The sequence below is a fragment of the Equus quagga genome, chromosome 3 (assembly GCF_021613505.1).
Source record: "Equus quagga isolate Etosha38 chromosome 3, UCLA_HA_Equagga_1.0, whole genome shotgun sequence".
NCBI classification, from domain to species: Eukaryota; Metazoa; Chordata; class Mammalia; order Perissodactyla; family Equidae; genus Equus; species Equus quagga.
In genome coordinates, this window is record NC_060269.1 from 102,897,874 (window position 1) to 102,916,522 (window position 18,649).

Here is an 18,649-nt window from a genome sequence, read left to right on the forward strand (position 1 = left end):
CAGAATTAATGGTCTCAACATTTTGTTACCCATCATGATAAAAAGACTAATGAACTGTTGGATTCTTATTTGTCCTCAGGATGTCCATTTGGATCCTCCTTTTTTGTTTAATCAAACGGAATAAAATATTTAAAAGTGAAATCCTGTTTTAACATTAAATAAATATAAAAATATTATACATATGTTTTGAGACTTGTTTCTTCATAATATTGTGGCAGGAGTCATCCACCTTGCTGTAGGTAGCTTTAGTCTGTTTATTTTCAACATTGACTAATATCCTGTTGTCTTAAAATGCCATAATTTATTAATCTACTCAAATGTACATGGACATTTGGGTGGTTCCAGATTTTAGACATTAAAATAATATTGCTATGACCCTTCTTATATGTATATCTTGGCACACGTGCAAGAGTTTGTCTAGGGGACATACGTAGATGAAGAATTGCTAGGTTACTGGGCATGTGCTTTTTTAACTTTATGGATAATACCAAGCTGTTGATTGCTGTATGGGAGTTCCCATTGTCCCATATACTTACCGACATTTATTATTGCTATATCTTTATATATTTGCTAATTTGGTATAGCTTATAATGTTATCATTGTAATTTTAATTTGTATTTGCCTGATTATTAATGATGTTGGGCACCTACCCCTGTGTTAACTGATCATTTAGATTTCCTGTTTTTATGAAGGGCCTGTTCAAATCTTTTCCCATTTTTTATTGAGTCATCTGTCTTTTCTTATTAATTTGGGTAGTTTTTTCTATATTCTGAATGTACATCCATTGTCAGCTGTAGGTGTTGCAAATATCTTCCGGCAATGAAAAATATCATAGAATACATATATACACACATATATATTTACTAACGATACCTTCGTAATTGTGTGAGGGTCTTTTAATATTAATGAATAAAATCACCACCATTCACAGGAAATATGACATTAACTAGGAAAATTCAAACACTAAGTTTGCAGGTTGTCTGGCTTTTGTTTTTTTGGTTGCCTAGAATCATATAGTAAGTTATATTTTTCAACAAACATTTTTATGATCCAGATTAATTATTTCAAGATTGTTTAGGACTACTTATTATATTTTTTGTTATGGAGTAAAAACAAATCTGTTTTATAAAGAGTTGCATGAAATATTTTGAAGACAAAATCCAGAAGCTCACTTTATAAAGCTGTTTTTAAAGTTTGACTTCTTGGAACATACAAGTAAAGTCTGAATTGGGATAGCATCTTTTGTCTTCCCATTCTTCAGGACTGGTTCCACTCTCAGGAATGTAGAGAATATATTCTCTCATGAGATTTAGAGTCAAATGAACATTTTAATCTCAGTCCCACCATATATTAGTTGAGCGATCTGTGGCAAGTTACTTTTCTACTTCATCAAACTTCAGTCAATTAAAGCAATATTTTTAGAAGGAGAAACAAAAGCCAAAATAATATCAGTTACTTCTAGATATTAGTGTTATAGGTCATTTTTATTCTTTTATATATACTTTTCTGTTCATTCCAGAGTTTCTGACAGAGCACTTATAATCTGAAAAATGTTTAAAATAATAATTTAGTTAAATTAAAAATTAGGATGATTAGCACAGAGTCTGTGAATTAGTAAATGTTGAATATTGAAATAATTATTAATTAATTCGTTGCTTTGTCAAAAGCTTAAGGTACCATTGTTTTTACTCATATTACTTGAAATGGTGCCTCCTCTCCAAATGCAAAAATTGCACAAGACTTTCCTTAAAGAGTTGACATTCCAGTGGACTAAAATCTATCGATTATTATGATACTGTGGCAAGTGCAAAGTTCCTCACGGGATAGAATAGCAGCACAGTTGTGAAGTCCCTATCTAAGGCTGAATGTTCCAGAGACTTTCTATGATAGGAGGTGATGCCATGGATAGAATTTAGGCAATGGAGATATCTGTGGAAAGGGCATTCCTGGGAAAGAGCATTTCAGGAGAAAGGAATGACATAAGCAAAATCTTAGCGAAAGAAAACAGCATGGTGAATGCAGACAAATCCAAACAGTTTGCTATAGTTTTAAAATAAATCTTGAAGTGAATGTGGCAAAGAATATGCTTAAGTGGTAGGCAGGATCTAGGTCAAGGAAAACCTTTGTAGATCAGCGTAAAGATTTGAGACTTCTTTCCATTGTGAAAGGAGAAAAATGGAAGTGTTTTAATTGGCGAAGTTGTATTGTCATATTTGCTGTTTAAAATGATCATTCTGCTACTATGTGGGGAATAGATTTAGGAAAAATAGAACATGAAGCAGGGTACTAGTTAGAAAGCTGTTACATTTTCCGGATAATAAATGATGAGAGAATGAACTACAGCACTGATGGCAGTAGAATTTGTGAATAGAGACTAGATTTTAAAAATTTAGGTGATGGGGCCAGCCCCGTGGTGCAGTGGTTAAGTTCGCACATTCTGCTTCTCGGCGGCCCGGGGTTTGCCAGTTCGAATCCTGGGTGTGGACATGGCACCGTTTGGCACGCCATGCTGTGTACGTGTCCCACATATAAAGTGCAGGAAGATGGGCATGGATGTTAGCTCAGGGCCAGTCTTCTTCAGCAAAAAAGAGGACTGGCAGTAGGTAGTTCAGGGCTACTCTGCCTCAAAAAAAAAAAGAAAATTAAGTGATAACATTGTCAGAAGCTGTTGATTAATTTGGAAGAGATCAAAGATTACCCCAAGATTTCTAGTCTGGATGATGAAGTAGATTGTAATGACAACATTTAAGCTACAGAATTTAGATGGAGGACTTCTTTTTTAATAGAAAAGTCCATTTGTTTTGGATAGACATTAGCTAGGTGGTTGATGAAGATCTGAATTAAGGCTGTAGCTTTTCTGGATGGGATAAAGGATTAGAGGGATATAATGGGTTGCATCCATAGAATTTAAAGACTGAAAGACTGGATGTTGGAAATGATGATGAAACCAAACTTTGGGCGACTATGTGGATGATGAAACTGTTCATGAAGACAGAAAACAGAGGAAGTAAAGCAAGTTTGAGTATAGTAAGAGATTATTTCCCTTTGGAAATATTATATTTAATGTGCCTTTTGGATGTACAACAAATCGTCCCCTGAAGTAAGTTGATAAAGAATTGAAACTCAAAATAAAGATCTGGTCTAGAGATAAAAATTTAGGAGTCATCAATTGTTAAAATAATTAAACATGGATGTCATTGGACTGGGGTGGCTCTCATACCTTGGTAGCCTATGTAAGCAAAACCCAAGCCAGAGTCAATGCACTCAAAGCCAAGAAAATGAAACAAGAACAACCAATCACAAACAGTCAACTAGGCTTTCCCAAAGAAGGCAACCACTTAAGCTATAGCCAATCAAATAATTTCCTTGCTTTGCTTCCACCTCTTCTCTATAAAAATGTCTCCTGTATCTCCTGTCAGTGGAATGCTCTTAACCACTTTTGTTTTGGTACTGCCTGATTCAAATCTATATATGCATGTGAAAATGATAAATGTAGGCTTCTATTTATATAAGCTTATTAGTAGCAGAGATAAAATTGATAGCCTGCTCAATGTATCTACATAATACAGCTTAGCTGTGAAAAACCTATATTACAATTTGAGGAAATTGGTAATTTTTATCTAACTGTCAGCAAATGCTTTCAATATTTACTTTCCATAGTATACTGCTTGTCCAACTGTGTGAAAATTTTGATATGCATAAACACTGTAAACAGGGTGTTCTGAAAGCGTACTTTGAGGCCTGAATTTTCTATTTTAGCTGGGTACAATGACGAAATTACAAAATGTTTGAAAATATACACAATAATTTTTGTAGTAAGAAGCAAGCCTGTTTCCTGGGGGTGGGGGATAAGGAACTGATTATGTTTAAGGATGAGTTTTTTGTTTATTTTTACCTTTCAGATGATAAGTCATTCTATTACCTTGCCTCTTTTAAAGTCACAAATATAAAATATAAAGAAAATTATGGAATGAGAAACTCAAGAGAGTTTATAGAAAGAAGTCATCAGATTGAGAGAATGGTAAGCCCCACAGAAATTTTACAAGTTTATTAATGTTTTCTGCCTCCCTTTGAATGTGGTTATTATAGAAACTTAGCCACTCCATGGCTCATTTTTTTCTTCTGTAAAATGAGGATAATATAGTATCTAGGTCACACAGTTGTGAGGATTAAATTACTTAGTATATGTAAAATATTTAGAATAATATCATGTACCATAAATTGTATGTAGGTTAGAGTAGGCAAACAATTAAATTAGCACCTGAGGAAATTGTTTGTTGAAACAGATATTCTTTCTATTTTTAAATCTTGATTTTTTTCTTGGCTCACTATCTTTAAACTTGTTTAAAATAAGAATATAAGAATGGTATGTTCATCCTATAATTTTTTTATTGTGCTTTTAAAAGCACTTAAAGGATCACATATAATAAAAATATAAGGGTATGTGTCTAATTCTTGATATCAATGTCAAATTTAGTTATGCCCCTGAAATATTTTGGTTTCTCTTGAAAACTTAGACATTTATTGGGGTATTTCTAATTTTTTTAAGTGTGTTAGGCAAGCTAAATCATTACCTATTATAGCAGAAAGTTAAATAAAATATTCTTCCATTTTTTGTCCTATGAAAATCATGTCTATGGAGACCATAGATTTATTTAGCAAAACACAATTTATTAGCCTAGAGTGTACTCCTTTAAGCTTATGAAAGTTACTCTGGAACAAAGAAGTAAGGGCCTATAGAAAAGGGACTGAATTAGTGTGATTCTTTATAATTAGCTATAGACACTTTCTCTTAATTAAAAGATGAGGATTTTAGCACTCCCATCCTTCACTCATTGTACTCTCCTTTCTCTGAATTGCTAACAACATAGGAAAGTATTCACATTTTATTTGGTTATTTATCTTTAGGATCAACCTATATAAAGACATATATATGGGGTTGGCCTGGTGGCGCAGCAGTTAAGTGCGCACGTTCCACTTCAGCGGCCCTGGGTTTGCTGGTTCGGATCCGGGTGCGCACATGGCACCACCTGGTGAGCCACGCTGTGGCAGGCGTCCCACATAAAAAGTAGAGGAAGATGGGCATGGATGTTATCTCAGGGCCAGTCTTCCTCAGCGAAAGAGGAGGATTGGCAGCAGATGTTAGCTCAGGGCTAATCTTCTTAAAAGAAAAAAAAGTTATATATATAAAATGCAAATACTTTTATACTTTGTTAATAATGAAATTTTGTCATGCATGTTGTCACAATGGCAAAATTTCATTCTTTCTTATGGCTGAATAATATTCCATTGTATGTATATACCACCTTTTCTTTATCCATTTATCCATCCATTAACACTTAGATTGCTTCCATGTCTTGGCTACTGCAAATAATGCTGCAGTGAACATGGAGTGGATATATCTTTTTGAGTTAGTGTTTTCATTTCCTTCAGATAAATACTCAGAAGTAGACTTGCTGGATCATATGGTAGTTCTATTTTTAATTTTTTTAAGAATCTCCATACTGTTTTCCTTAGTGGTTATACCAATTCACATTCCTTCCAGCAGTGTACAAGGGTTCCCTTTTTTCACGTGCTCACCAACACTTATTGTTTGTTGCCACACTTATGTCATTCAAGGAAGAATGCTCCCAGAAACAAATTTGCATAGATTGGCTCTTTCTTTTCCTAAGTCCTCTACCATTTTACAGTGTCTTCAGATATTTCCAAGGTCTCACTATTTCTTTACTTCCTTAATTCTTCTTTCTAAAAACTTTATGCTTCCTGCTTCAATTTGAACTAGTTGCTTTGTAGGTCCACCTCACGGAGGTAAACCTGGGTCAGAACAGGACTGCTCTAAAGTGAGAGAGCCATTGCTTCTTGCATCCTGTGTTTTCCTTGATATGGTGGGTTAAGTCTTCAAGCACCTTCACTAATAAAAAGTGCATGAGAGGTAAAATTTCTGAATTATTTCATGCTGAAAAAATCCTTTATTCTATATTCCATTCAATCGATCATTTGAATGCAAAACTTTAAATTGAAAATCATTTCCCCTCAGACCATCCAAGGCCTTGCTTCATTTTTATTACTCTACCACATGTTGCTCAGGAGTGATTGTGTTTCTTTTTAGGTGATCCATTCTTTCTCTAGAAGATTTTGTACTCTACTTTTTTAGTTTTCTGGAATTTCATAATGATTTATCTTGGTATTTTGTATTTTTTTCTTTCATTCACTTTTATTGGGATATTCTCATATTTTTAAAAGCATATAAAACATCTTAAAGAACAATTATAAAATAAATACCCAAGACCCCACCACCCAATTTCGGAAATAGAATTTCACTAGTACCTCAGAAACCTCTAAATGTTCTTCTCTCTCTCTTCCTCAGAGTAAAAACTATTTTGAATTTGGATTTAATCATTCTATAGTTTTATCACTTATGCACCTAGCCCCAAATAGTATACTGTGCAGTTTTGTCTCTGTTGAACTTTATGTAAATGGAATCATATTATATCCTTCTGTGACTTCATTCTTTCACTCAACATTATGTTTTTGAGATTTTTACATGTTGATGCATGTAACTACAGCTCATTTATTTTCACTTCTTGTAGAATGCCCTAGGAAGAATATACCACTATTTATTAATTCATTTTATAGTTGACAAACATTTGGGCTGTTTTCACTTTTTATAGTTATGAACAATGTAGCTAATGAATATCCTTACATGGCTCCTACTGCATGTGTAAGAGCCTCTCTATGTCATAAGCTGAATACAGGGTTTGCTATGCTCAGACTCAACTTTAGCAGATTTCAACCAATGCTTTTTCAAGGGTTTGTAGACATTTGCACCTCTACCAGAAGGGAGTGAGAGTTCATGTTACCCTACCTCCTCATCAAGATTTTCTATAAATTGATTTTTGCCAAGCTGGTATGTGTGTATAATAGTAAGTTATGGATTTAATTTGCATTTCTCTAATTATTAATAAGGTTCATCAATTGTTTCAACCATTTCTATTTTGTCCTCTATAAATGCCTACACATGATTTTTTGCCCATTTCTTATTGTATTTTTGTCTTTTTATAATTTATTCTTAGAAACATAGCTTTTTGGAAATGACTTTCCTGTCCATTTTATGTATTGAAAATATCTTTTTCCATTTTGTGGCTGGCCTTTTCATTCTCTTTATAATATATTTTAATGAACAGAGTTTCTGAATTTTAATATAGTTAAATGCATCATTTCTTTCTTTTATTATTAGTACCCTTTGGGTTTGTATAAGAAATCCTTTCCGATCTTGATGTCATTGTCTTAAAAAAATATATTGTTTTTTCTCTCTCATTTAAACTTCTATTCTATATGGAATTGATATTTGCATGTGTTTGTCTTAGGGATTTAATTTCATTTTTCCCCCTATATGCATAAGCAGTTATTTTAGCAGCACTAATGAATAGTTAGTCCTTTCCTGGCTGATCTGTCATGGCATCTCTGCCACAAATCAAGTCTCCATTTATGAGTTGGGATGTTTCTGGGCTCTCTAATCTGCTCCACTGATCACCTTCTTTTTCATTGTGTCAATACTATAATGCGTTAACCTCTGCAGTCTGACAATAAGTGTTGATACCTGTTGTATTAGTTTCCTAGAGCTACTGTAGCAAATTACCAAAAACTAGTGACTTAAAACAAGAAAAATTTGTTCTATCCCAGTTATGCAGACCAGAAATCTGAGATCAAGGTATCAACAGCCTTAGAAGTCTCTAGGGAAGAATCTTTTGCCTCATCCAGCTTCTGGTGGCTTCAGGCATTCCTTGACATGTGGCTACATATTGTAATCTCTGTCTCCATCTTCACTCACTTTATCCTTTGGGTCTCTATATTTCTCTACTCTGATAAAGGCACTTATCATTGGGTTCAGGGTGTTCCTGGATAATCCATGATAGTCTCATCCTGACATCCTTAACTTAATTACATCTGCAAAGACCCTTTGCCAAATAAGGGCATATTCACATGTGGTTAGACATATCTTTTTGAGGGGCCACTATTCAGTCCATACACCTGGAATTATCATCATCTTCTTCAGGTATATCTGGGTTATTCTTGACCTGTTCCTTTTCCATATCAAGTAACACATATGTACACACACACACACGCACCTTCATATTGGGATTTTGACTTAAGTTTCTTTAAATTCAGAGATCTAGGGAAATAAATTTAGACTTGTTTACTGTGTTTCAACAACGCTTTAAAATGTTTTCTTAAAAATCTTTTTTATCTTTAGTTAGCTTTAATCCTAGGTGCTAGATTTTTGGCATTGTGAATTGATATCTTTTTAAGTACATTTTTTTAACTGGTTTTTACTGACATATAGCAATGTGACTAGCTTTTGTAATCTCTCTCTTTTTATCTCCTCCTCTTTTTTTGTATTTGGTATTTACAAGGGCTGAGTCTCTCCTGGAGATTTTAGAGCAGATGGACTCTCTTCTTGGCTAAGTTCCCTTGACCCATAGTCTGGTCCAGCGGTGCTTACCTGGGGGCAATTTTGTCCCCCAAAGGATATTTGGCAATTCCTGTGACATTTTTTTGGTTGTCACACTGGGAGGAGGAGTTCTAGGGCATCTAGTTTCTAAAGGCCTGGAATGCTGCTCAACACCCTACAAGTCACAGAACAGCTCCCTGCAACAAAGAATTGTCTGGCCCAAAATGTCAGTAGTGCTGAGGGTAAGAATTCTGTTCTAGTCTGTGTCTTCCCCACTTTACTTTATCAATTATTTTTCATTCATTTGCTGAGTTCAGGAAATGAGTTGAATCTCTCATCTACTAAAGAAATCTCTTTGATTTTTGTAAGTGTTATGGATTTATCCCTATTTTTATAATTTTAATGGTGTCTTCAAAAAAGGAGAGGACATATGGTCAGTCTGCCATCTTGAGTGAAAATCTCTTCACTTACATGCCAAGTTTATCATTTCAAAGCCTAGTTTTCAGAATCAATCCTTCTATGACAATACCTCCATATGGTTGAATATTTTATTTCCTTTTCTCTTTACCATTTCTTATTCTACTTCATTTTTTTCAAAAGATGGTAAAAACAAGATATTTATGCAGAGTGGATTTGTGCATGATAAGCAAGCCAGAGTTTTCTGGTTGGTTCTAATATCTTTTAAAATGACAGCAATTTATTGGCCTTTTATCTTTTATCAACAGAGGCTATTAGGCTAATACGTTCTCAGAAATGTAGAAAGTTTCTCTTATATTGCTTCAGTTTTAACTGCTGTTTTCTCTTCCTCTTTCACTTCCCTTTTATTCAGCTAGTTTCCTTACTTTTTAAAAAATTCTTTCCACTCCTTCCAAACTTCCTTCAGTGTCTCTCGAAACAAACAAGGTTTTGACTTTCGTGATTATGGAATATGATGACGAAAATGCAAAGGCTCTGATTCCTTCACCCATTAAGCCATCAATCCATCAATTTATTTGCTCATGTATTTTTTCAATGAATATTTAGTGCCTTCCATACTCCAGGAGTCTGTCAAATGCTGGATATAATAGAAAGTGAGTTTTTTTTTTTTTTTGGTGGCCAAAAGAGATGGTAACTAAAGCATTACATCCACCTTTACTAATTTATTAATATTTTAAATTATTAATAGTTTAAATCATGCTTCTTCAGTAAATTTTTAAACCACTTTATAGAGGTATGACTAATACACAAAAAGCTGTACATATTTAATGTATAGAACTCGATGAGTTGGGGAAGAAGCATACACCTGTGAAACCATCATCACCATTAAGGTGAAAAACATATCCAGCACCTCCCAAAGTTTCCTCCTGCCCTCTTTATTATATTATTATTATTTGTGTGTGCATCTGTGTGGTAAAAACACAATGTAAGAGCGACCTTCTTAACACGTTTTGGGTATACAATACAGTATGGTTAGCTACGATTCCTTTGCCTCTAGCACCATGCTGTATAGTAGGTCTCCAGAACTTATTTATCTCGCAGAACCAAAACTCTGTACCCTCTGACCATTACCTTCCCATTTCCCCCTCCCTCCAGGCTATAGCAATCACTATTCTACTCTCTGTTTCCATGAGTTTGACTATTTTAGATTCCACATGTAAGTGAGAGTATATAGTATTATCTTTCTGTGTCTGGCTTATTCCCCTTAGTATAATGTCCTCTAGATCTATCCATGTTGTCACAAATGGTAGGATTTCCTTCTTTTTTAAAGTTGAATAATATTTCATTATATGTATATACCACATTTCTTTATCCATTCATCTATCATGAACATTTAGGTTGTTTCCATATCTTGACTATTATGAATAATGCTACAATAAACATGGAAGTACAGGTATCTCTTAGTGATCCTGATTTAAATTTCTTCAGATAAATACCCAAAAGTGAGATTGCTGGATCGTATAGTAGTTCTATTTTTCATTTTTGAGGAACTTACATACTGTTTTCTATAATAGCTGTACCAATTCACATTCCCACCAACAGTGTACCAAGGTTCCCCTTTCTCCACATCCTTGCCAACAATTATCTTTTGGGGGTTTTTGATAATAGTCATTTTAGCAGGTATGAGGTGATATCTCACTGTGGTTTTGATTTGCATATCACTGATGATTAAGTGATATTGAGCACCTTTCCATATACCTGTTGACCATTTATATGTCTTCTTGGAGAAATGACTGTTGAGGTCCTTTGTCCATTTTTAAATCAGGTTATTTGTTTTTATGCTATCAAATTGTATGCATTGCTTATATATTTTGGATATTAACACATTGTCAGCTCTATGATTTGCAAATATTTTCTCCTGTTCCATAAGTTGCTTTTTCATTCTGTTGATGATTTCCTTTGCTGTACAGAAGCTTTTTAGTTTGATGTAATCCCACTTGTTTATTTTTTATTTTTTTGCTTCTGCTTTTGGTGTCATATCCAAAAAAATTGTTGCCAAGACCAAAGTCAAGAAGATTCCCCCCTATGTTTTCTTTCAGGAGTTTCATGGTTTCAAATCTTAAATTTAAATCTTTAAACCATTTTGAGTTGATTTTGTATATGGAGTGAAATAAGAGTCCAATTTCATTCTTCTGCATGTGGAAAATCAGTTTTCCCAAGACCATTATTGAAGAGATTATCATTTTCCCATTTTGTATTCTTGGTGCCCTTGTTGAAGATTAGTTGACCATATATGCGTACGTTTATTTCTAGGCACTCTTATTCTGTTCCATTAGTCGATATATCTGTTTTTATGCCAGCACCATACTGTTTTTATTACTATAACTTTGTAATTTAATTTAAAATCAGGAAGTGTGATGCTGCCAGCTTTAGTCTTTTCACTCAAGATTCTTTTGGCTATTCAGGATTTTTTGTGGCTCAATATGAATTTTAGGATTGCTTTTTTATCTGCGAAAAATGCGATTGGAGTTTTAATAGGGATTGTATTGAATCCATAGATCACTTTGGGTAGTATGGACCTTTTAACAATATTAATTCTTCCAATCCATGAACGTGGGATAGCTTTCCATTTATTTGTGGCTTTTTCAATTACTTTCATCAGTGTTTTATAGTCTTCAGTGTACAGATCTTTCACCTCCTTGGTTAAATTTATTCATAAGTATTTTATTCTTTATGATGCTATTGTAAGTGGGATTTTCTTAAATTTTTTTCAGATAGTTCATTGTTAGTGTGCAGAAATGTTCCTGACTTTAGTGTTTTGAGTTGTATTCTACAACATTACTGAATTCATTTATCAGTTCTAACAGTTTTTTTGTGAAACCTTTAGGATTTTCTACATATAAGATCATGTCATCTGCAAACAGAGAGAATTTTACTTCCTTCTTTCTGATTGGGATGTCTTTTACTTATTTATTTATTTTCCTGCTTGACTGCTCTGACTAGAACTTTCAACATTATGTTAAATAGAAATAGTGAGAGTGGCTGTCTTTGTCTTGTTTCTGATTAGGGGAAAAGATTTCAGGTTCTCACCACTGAGTATGATGTTAGCTGTGGGCTTATCATATATGGCTTTTATTATGTTGAGGTACATTCCTTCCATGCCTAATTTGTTGGGTGCTTTTATCATGAAAAGATGTTGAATTTTGTCAAATGCTTTTTCTGCATCTGTTGAAATAATCATATGATTTTTATCCTTCATTCTGATAATGTGGTGTATCACTTTTATCAATTTGCTTATGTTGAATCATATTCGCATTCTGGAGATAAATCCCACTTGATCATGGTGAATGATTCTTTCAGGTGCTGTTGAATTCAGTTTGCTAGCATTTTGTTTAGGATTTTTGCATCTATGTTCATCAGGAATATTGGCCTGTAGATTTCTTTTCTTGTAGTCTTCTTATTTAGTTTGGGTATCAGGGTAATGCTGGTCTCATAAAATAAGTTTGGAAGTATTCTCTCTTCTTCAACTTTTTGGAAGAGTTTGAGAAAGATAGGCGTTAACTCTTCCTTAAATGTTTGATAGAGTTTACCAGTGAAGTCATCTGGTCTTGGACTTTTCTTTGTTAGAAGATTATTGATTACTGATTTAAACTCTTTTCTCCTATTGGTCTGTTCAGATTTCCTTTTTTTCATGACTCAGTTTTGGTAGGTTACATGTTTCTTGGAATTTATCTATTTCTTCTAGGTTATCCAATTTGTTGGCATATAATTGTTCATAATAGTCTCTTATGATCCTTTGTATTTCTGTGGTATCAGTTGTAATGTCTCCTCTTTCATATTTGCTTTTATTTATTTGAGTTTTCTTTCTTTTTTTTAGTTAGTCTAGGTAAAAGTTTGCCAATTTTGTTTACCTTTTCAAAAACTCTTAGTTTTGTTGATCTTTTCTATTGGTTTTCTAGTGTTTATTTCATTTATTTCTGCTTCAATCTCTGTTATTTCCTTCCTTCTGCTAACTTTGGGCTTAGTTTGTTCTTCTTTTTGTAGTTCCTTGAGGTGTAAAGTTAGGTTGTTTATTTTAGAACTTTCTTCTTTCTCAATGTAGGTGTTTATCACTATAAATTTTCCTCTTAGAACAGCTTTTTCTGCATCCCATAAGCTTTGGTATGTTGTGTTTCCAAATTTATTTGTCTGAAGATTTTTTTTCTCTTTTGATTTCTTCTTTGAACCATTGGTTGTTCAGGAATGTAGTGTTTTATGTTCCCATATTTATGAATAATCCAGTTTTCCTTTTATTATTGATTTCTAGTTTCATACCATTGTGGTCAGAAAAAGATACTTGATATGATTTCAGTCTATTTAAATTTGTTAAGACTTGTTTTGTGGCCTAACATATGGTCTATTCTACAGAATCTTCTGTACACACTTGACAAGAATGTGTATTCTGCTGCTATTGGATGAAATGTTCTATATATGTCTGTTAGGTCCATTTGATCTACAGTCTTGTTCAAGCCCACTGTTTTCCTTATTGATTTTCTGCCTGGATGATCTATGCATTATTGAAAATGGGGTATTGAAATCCTCTATCCTCTACTATTATTATATTGCATTTATTTCTTCCTACATTTCTGTTAATATTTGTTTTATATATTTAGGTGCTCTGGTGTTAGCATCAACAAAAATGTTTAAAGATAGCCATTGTCTCTTATGTCCTTCTCTGACCCAAAGCCCATCCAAAATCCCAGAGCCCAATGTGTGATAGCGTTTTTCATGGAACTGTTTTGTTTAACAACTAGATTTATAGTTTGACATGTGCTGCATTTTTATTGGCAGAGTTAAAAATGACTAAAATAGTAATTAAAACAAGATAATTGTTTTAATACTGAGAATTGCTAGTTTGATTATGTTAAAATTAATAAGTGAAGTATGACTTTTTAATTCAATGCAATACAGGAAGGAATTACTGAGTTCCTATTCTAGGACTACCACAGAGCTAGATACCAGTCTGAAACAGGCTGATCTCCACTTTTCCCTTGGAGACATCAGGTAATCAGTGCACTCCTGGTAGAATTCCACACCTCAGGGCTAGTGTTCTAAAAACTTTTGTTTATGTAAAAATAAATATAAATAGAAGTTATGATACTTTTCACAACCTCTATGATACATTGGCTTCACTTTGGAAATCAATGCTCAGAATAATCTAAAAAGCTAATACTGTAAATGATATGACAGTTATTATTGTTGGATAGAAAGATGATTTCCAAAATGAAGACTGGAAAATTCCCATGGCTCCCACCACTAAGCAGGATTTTCAGTATGGAAAGGCTACAGATGTTGACTCTACACCTTTCTAACCTTATGTCTCAATAACAGCTTCCCTCTTCATTGTGCTCCTTATGTTCTATAACAACAACTAAATTTGCGAGTCTATCTTTAAAAAGTTTCTATCTGTTTTTTCTATTTAGAGAACATAACATTTGCAATATAAAAACACCTTTGGGGACATCTGGCACAGCTTGTCAAGCCATGCTGTGGCAGGCATCCCACATATAAAGTGCAGGAAGACGGGCACGGATGTTAGCTCAGGGCCAGTCTTTCTCAGCAAAAAGAGGAGGGTTAGCAGCAGATGTTAGCTCAGGGATAATCTGCCTCAAAAAAAAAAAAAAAAAAAAAAGAAAAGGAAAACTTGTAAGGAAGTGAGGGCAACAGGAAAGGGCAGAAGCAGCTAGAACAAGATTTGGTTTCAGAAGTGCTGCCTCAGCCTGATTTCTCTGGAAGATCTGGAACCTAAATTACATCACAGAGTTGGTTCTGCCCAGGGGTAAGAGGGCTGAGCTGTTTGTGTCATACCACCAAGGGCTTCCCAGGGAAGGTGGAGCATAACCTCCCACACATCACTGGGAAGGGTGCTCAGGTCAGAAAGGACAGGCCGCTGGAGAAGTGCAGGTGTGAGCTGTTCTAATCAAGACTTATAGAAGCTGGGGGTTGAGTACACCTGTCTGGCAAATGCAGTTTGGGTAGGGACCAAATATGTGCTACAATTCCTCTTTCATCACAATTCATCAACATGTAAGTGAATTCAGCTTCTTAAGAAGCTTTTTAAGAAAGAAGAAAAATTTTATATGCTTGTATGTGATTATGGACAGTAAAATTCCCATTGGCCTAAGGCTCCAGATCATCCAAGGCATGATCCTGACGTTGCTTCTCTTTTTTCTGTGGCTCTGTAAATTATCTTTCTTTCCCACAATAAATAGGGCACTTTTGGTAGAAAATAGCAGAAACCCAATGAACAAGTCAAAGGGAAGAAAGAAAGAGAGAGAAGTGGGGGAAAAGGAATGGAAGGAAGGGGGAAGGAGGGTGGGAAAGGAAGAGAAGGGAAAGGAAAGGAGGAAGAGAGAAGAAAGAAAAAGCAAAACTGTTGGGAAAATCTAGAGATTCATCTAGCTTCAGGTATGGCTAGATTCAGAGGCTCAGACAATTTCTCCAGGATTTTAACTTCTTATTTATTCTCCATGTGGCAGATAACATAGCTAATAGTTAGTCTATATTCTCATTTTCCCAGGTTATTAACTGAAGAAAAGACAGTTTTCCATAATAGTCCTTGGAGGAAAGTTTGAAGAACCAATCTAGTTGGCCAAATTTGGAACATCTGCCCATCCCTACACTAATCACTGTGACTAAGAGAATAAAACTGTGCCATCCTCATGAGAGATGGGAAAAGGGAGCAAGTTTAGTTCTATTTGAACCATATAGAATGAGTTCTCTATAGGAAAGAGGGGTTCTAAACAGAAAAAAGGGAAAGTACTGATGGAGATACAATAGCTCTAATCCCCAAATTTTAATCTCTAACACAGATTTCTCTGAACCCCAGAGTTGTACCTTTCGTGGTCTACTTGACATTCCCACTTGGATCTCTCACAAGCATCTCAAAGTTATCATATCTAAATCCAGTTCTTGAAAGTTGCTCCCTCTCCCATTCTCTCATTCCTATTATTTTCCACTCAACAAATGACATCTCTGTCCCTCTAGTTGTTAGAATACCTACATTTCTCTTATTCTCATGTCTAATCCATTTATAAGTCCTGTTTCTATTTCTAACTCACTGTCTCCATCCCAGACCTAGCTCATTTATTCCCTCATATGAGCAGCTCACAGTTATTACTGCTTCCACTTCAGGTTCCCTCTAATATCCTGTCTACATGGCAACCAGAATGATCTTTTAAAAACACATTATGCTATTCTTCTGCTTAAAACTTCATAAGTGGCTTCCAAATATACTAAGAATCAAATCCAAACTCCTTGCAGAGGCCTCCAAGGACCTGAATGCTTTGGCTCTGACTATTCCTCCAGCTTCTACACTCTCTTTCTTGCTCGTTGCTCTCTACCCATATTGGCCTTCTTTTGGATTCTTTGCACCTTCTGTTCCTTCTGCCTGCCCCATGACCCTGCTCTTTTGGTTGCTTACTCCTTCTGATCCTTCAGATATCACTTAAATGTCACCTCCACAGAGAACCCTTCTTGATTATAGACCCCCAGCCATTATCCTATATTACTTTACTATACTAGTTGCCTTTTATAATTAATTTGTTCTTGTTCGTTATTGTCTATCTCCCTATTCTGTGAGTCCAGGGACCCCAACTTTTTGGCCACTAGTCTTTATCCAGTGTTGTCACAGTGCCTGAAATATAGGACTCTCCTAATCAATTGTGTTGAATGAATAAATAAGTGAGAAAAATGGAAGGAGACAGGGTTTAGTGAAAGAGTCATGAAGAGATACAAAAGCCAGCATCTTTTTCTTCACACTGTTGTTTAAGATTAACTATAACTGGAGAATTAACCAATTAATGAAAATGTTATTGGGCACCTACTTTTGCAAGTCTGCAAAGAAGACCAAAGTCTGTATAGTACATTGCCTTCCTTATTGGAGTTTATAAAATGGTTTATGTATGAAAGTTTTGCATGGGAAATAATACAAACTGAAAAATTACATAATAATTTAAGAGCTAACAAGATGATCTAACAATATGACAGCTGCCCCACTGCAGAATATAATTGTCAAATATGTGACTCTAATGATGACTATTTTAGGAGTTTAGAGGAAGGAAAAATCCTTTCAAGCTAGCAGGAAGATTCCTTGGAGAGGAAGGGAAAAAGCGATCTGTTTTGTTGGTATATTTGCCCTCTGCTGGTACATATTCCGCTGAGCATAGCAGGAAATCTGCAGAGTTTGCCTGACCTATTTTCATGGGCGGGCCTGGAAAGGGATTCCCTAGCTGGCATCCGGTAACTACAGATCTTTCATGAGGACTTAATCTGCGTGCACTTCCCAGCCAGAGGGAAGGCAGAGGCTCATGCTTGCCAAAGACAGTAACTGGGTGTACAATTAGTCAGAGCCACACATATTTCAAACACGTTTTTTAATGCTGGTATTCAAACCAATGACTATAATTGGCATATAATTTTAAGGTGAACTTTTCTTTTCCCATTTTACCATGAGCTTAGACATTATCTTGTTTTAAATGGAATAATCTCTAGTAAAATGATCTATTCTTAGGTTTGTACCATACAAAGGGAAAGATACAATTAATTTTTGTAATTTAGACTGGATATAATATTAGTGAGTTCCCAATAGAAAAACATAAACTTGAATTAAACTTAGGTGTCTGAAGAGGAACAGTTCCCTTAGCTCTATTAAACTCAGAAGCAGAAAAAAGGCAACCCCCCCAGAGATTATCTTTTATGAGATTTGGATTCAGGGAAAAAGATGTATTTGAGGCCTTCTTTAAGGGGTTTTCTGCTCCAGGACCTTTCTACTCCCACCAACCCGAACATCTGTCGTCAAGTGTATGAGGAACTCTGGGTTGTCAATGTCACTTAATGTACTTAAGAAGACAAGATCTAGAGCCAGATTTCCTGGGTTCATATGCAGAACCTCTACTTCCTATGCCACAAGTTTACTTAAGTGTCTTGAGCCTTAACTTCTTCATGTATAAAATGAGACTGATGAAAATAAAGAAAATACTTTCCTCATAAGGTGGTGTTAAGTCTAAACAAAGGAATCAGTCCAACGCCTACTATGTAGCATGGACTTAATACATGTAAGCTATTAATAGTGGTCACACCAATACTGTACTATACCAGAAACTATCCATTTTGGGTAGATTGTTAATATCACGTTTTAGTTTGAGCAGATTCTTGATACTTTCTTATACTCTGATATGACAGAATCCTGATCCTTTCCCATAGTGCCATTATGTACACAGTTCAAAATTCCAGGACATTTACAGAAAGTGCTGGAGACCTTAAAATCGTATTTTCCCTTTGTTCCTTGGGAGATGGGAATAAAATGAACTCAGAGAAGCTTAGTGAAATCATAAGTGACATAACTCAGAATTGATCCAAACTCCTGGAATGACCATCCATGGGGCAGTCACCACTGGGGTCTCCTGGCTCCACCTAGCTTTAGATTCCCACAGATTTCTACTTGCCTTTGGCGACATGATTTGTAGATAAAACAAAACCGTATGTTATTATCTTCTTCTCTTTACTGTGTTGTTGATTCTTAATTCATTTACTTATTTATTCATTCATGGATTTAACCATGAAACATGCATTGAAGGTTTACCATGGGGAGGGCAGTGTGCCAAACACTGAAGATACAAAGGTGAATCAGACACACTGCCTGCTGTCACACAGCTCACAGTCTAGAGTGAGAAAGACAGCTGTAAACAAGTGTGATAATCGCTATAACAGAATCATGTGCAAGATGATAGAGTGGCCCCA

At 35.0% G+C, this 18,649-nt stretch overlaps 1 protein-coding gene across 1 annotated transcript in view; it reads left to right on the forward strand.

Annotated features, from left to right (window-relative positions):
* Positions 1 to 18,649, forward strand: part of LOC124237135 (transmembrane protease serine 11F) — a 96,659-nt gene that overhangs the window by 56,270 nt on the left and 21,740 nt on the right. The window contains exon 4 of the mRNA XM_046656473.1: positions 3,903 to 4,021. Coding sequence (XP_046512429.1) covers positions 3,903 to 4,021 — 119 coding nt within the window. The remainder of the gene's footprint in view (positions 1 to 3,902; positions 4,022 to 18,649) is intronic.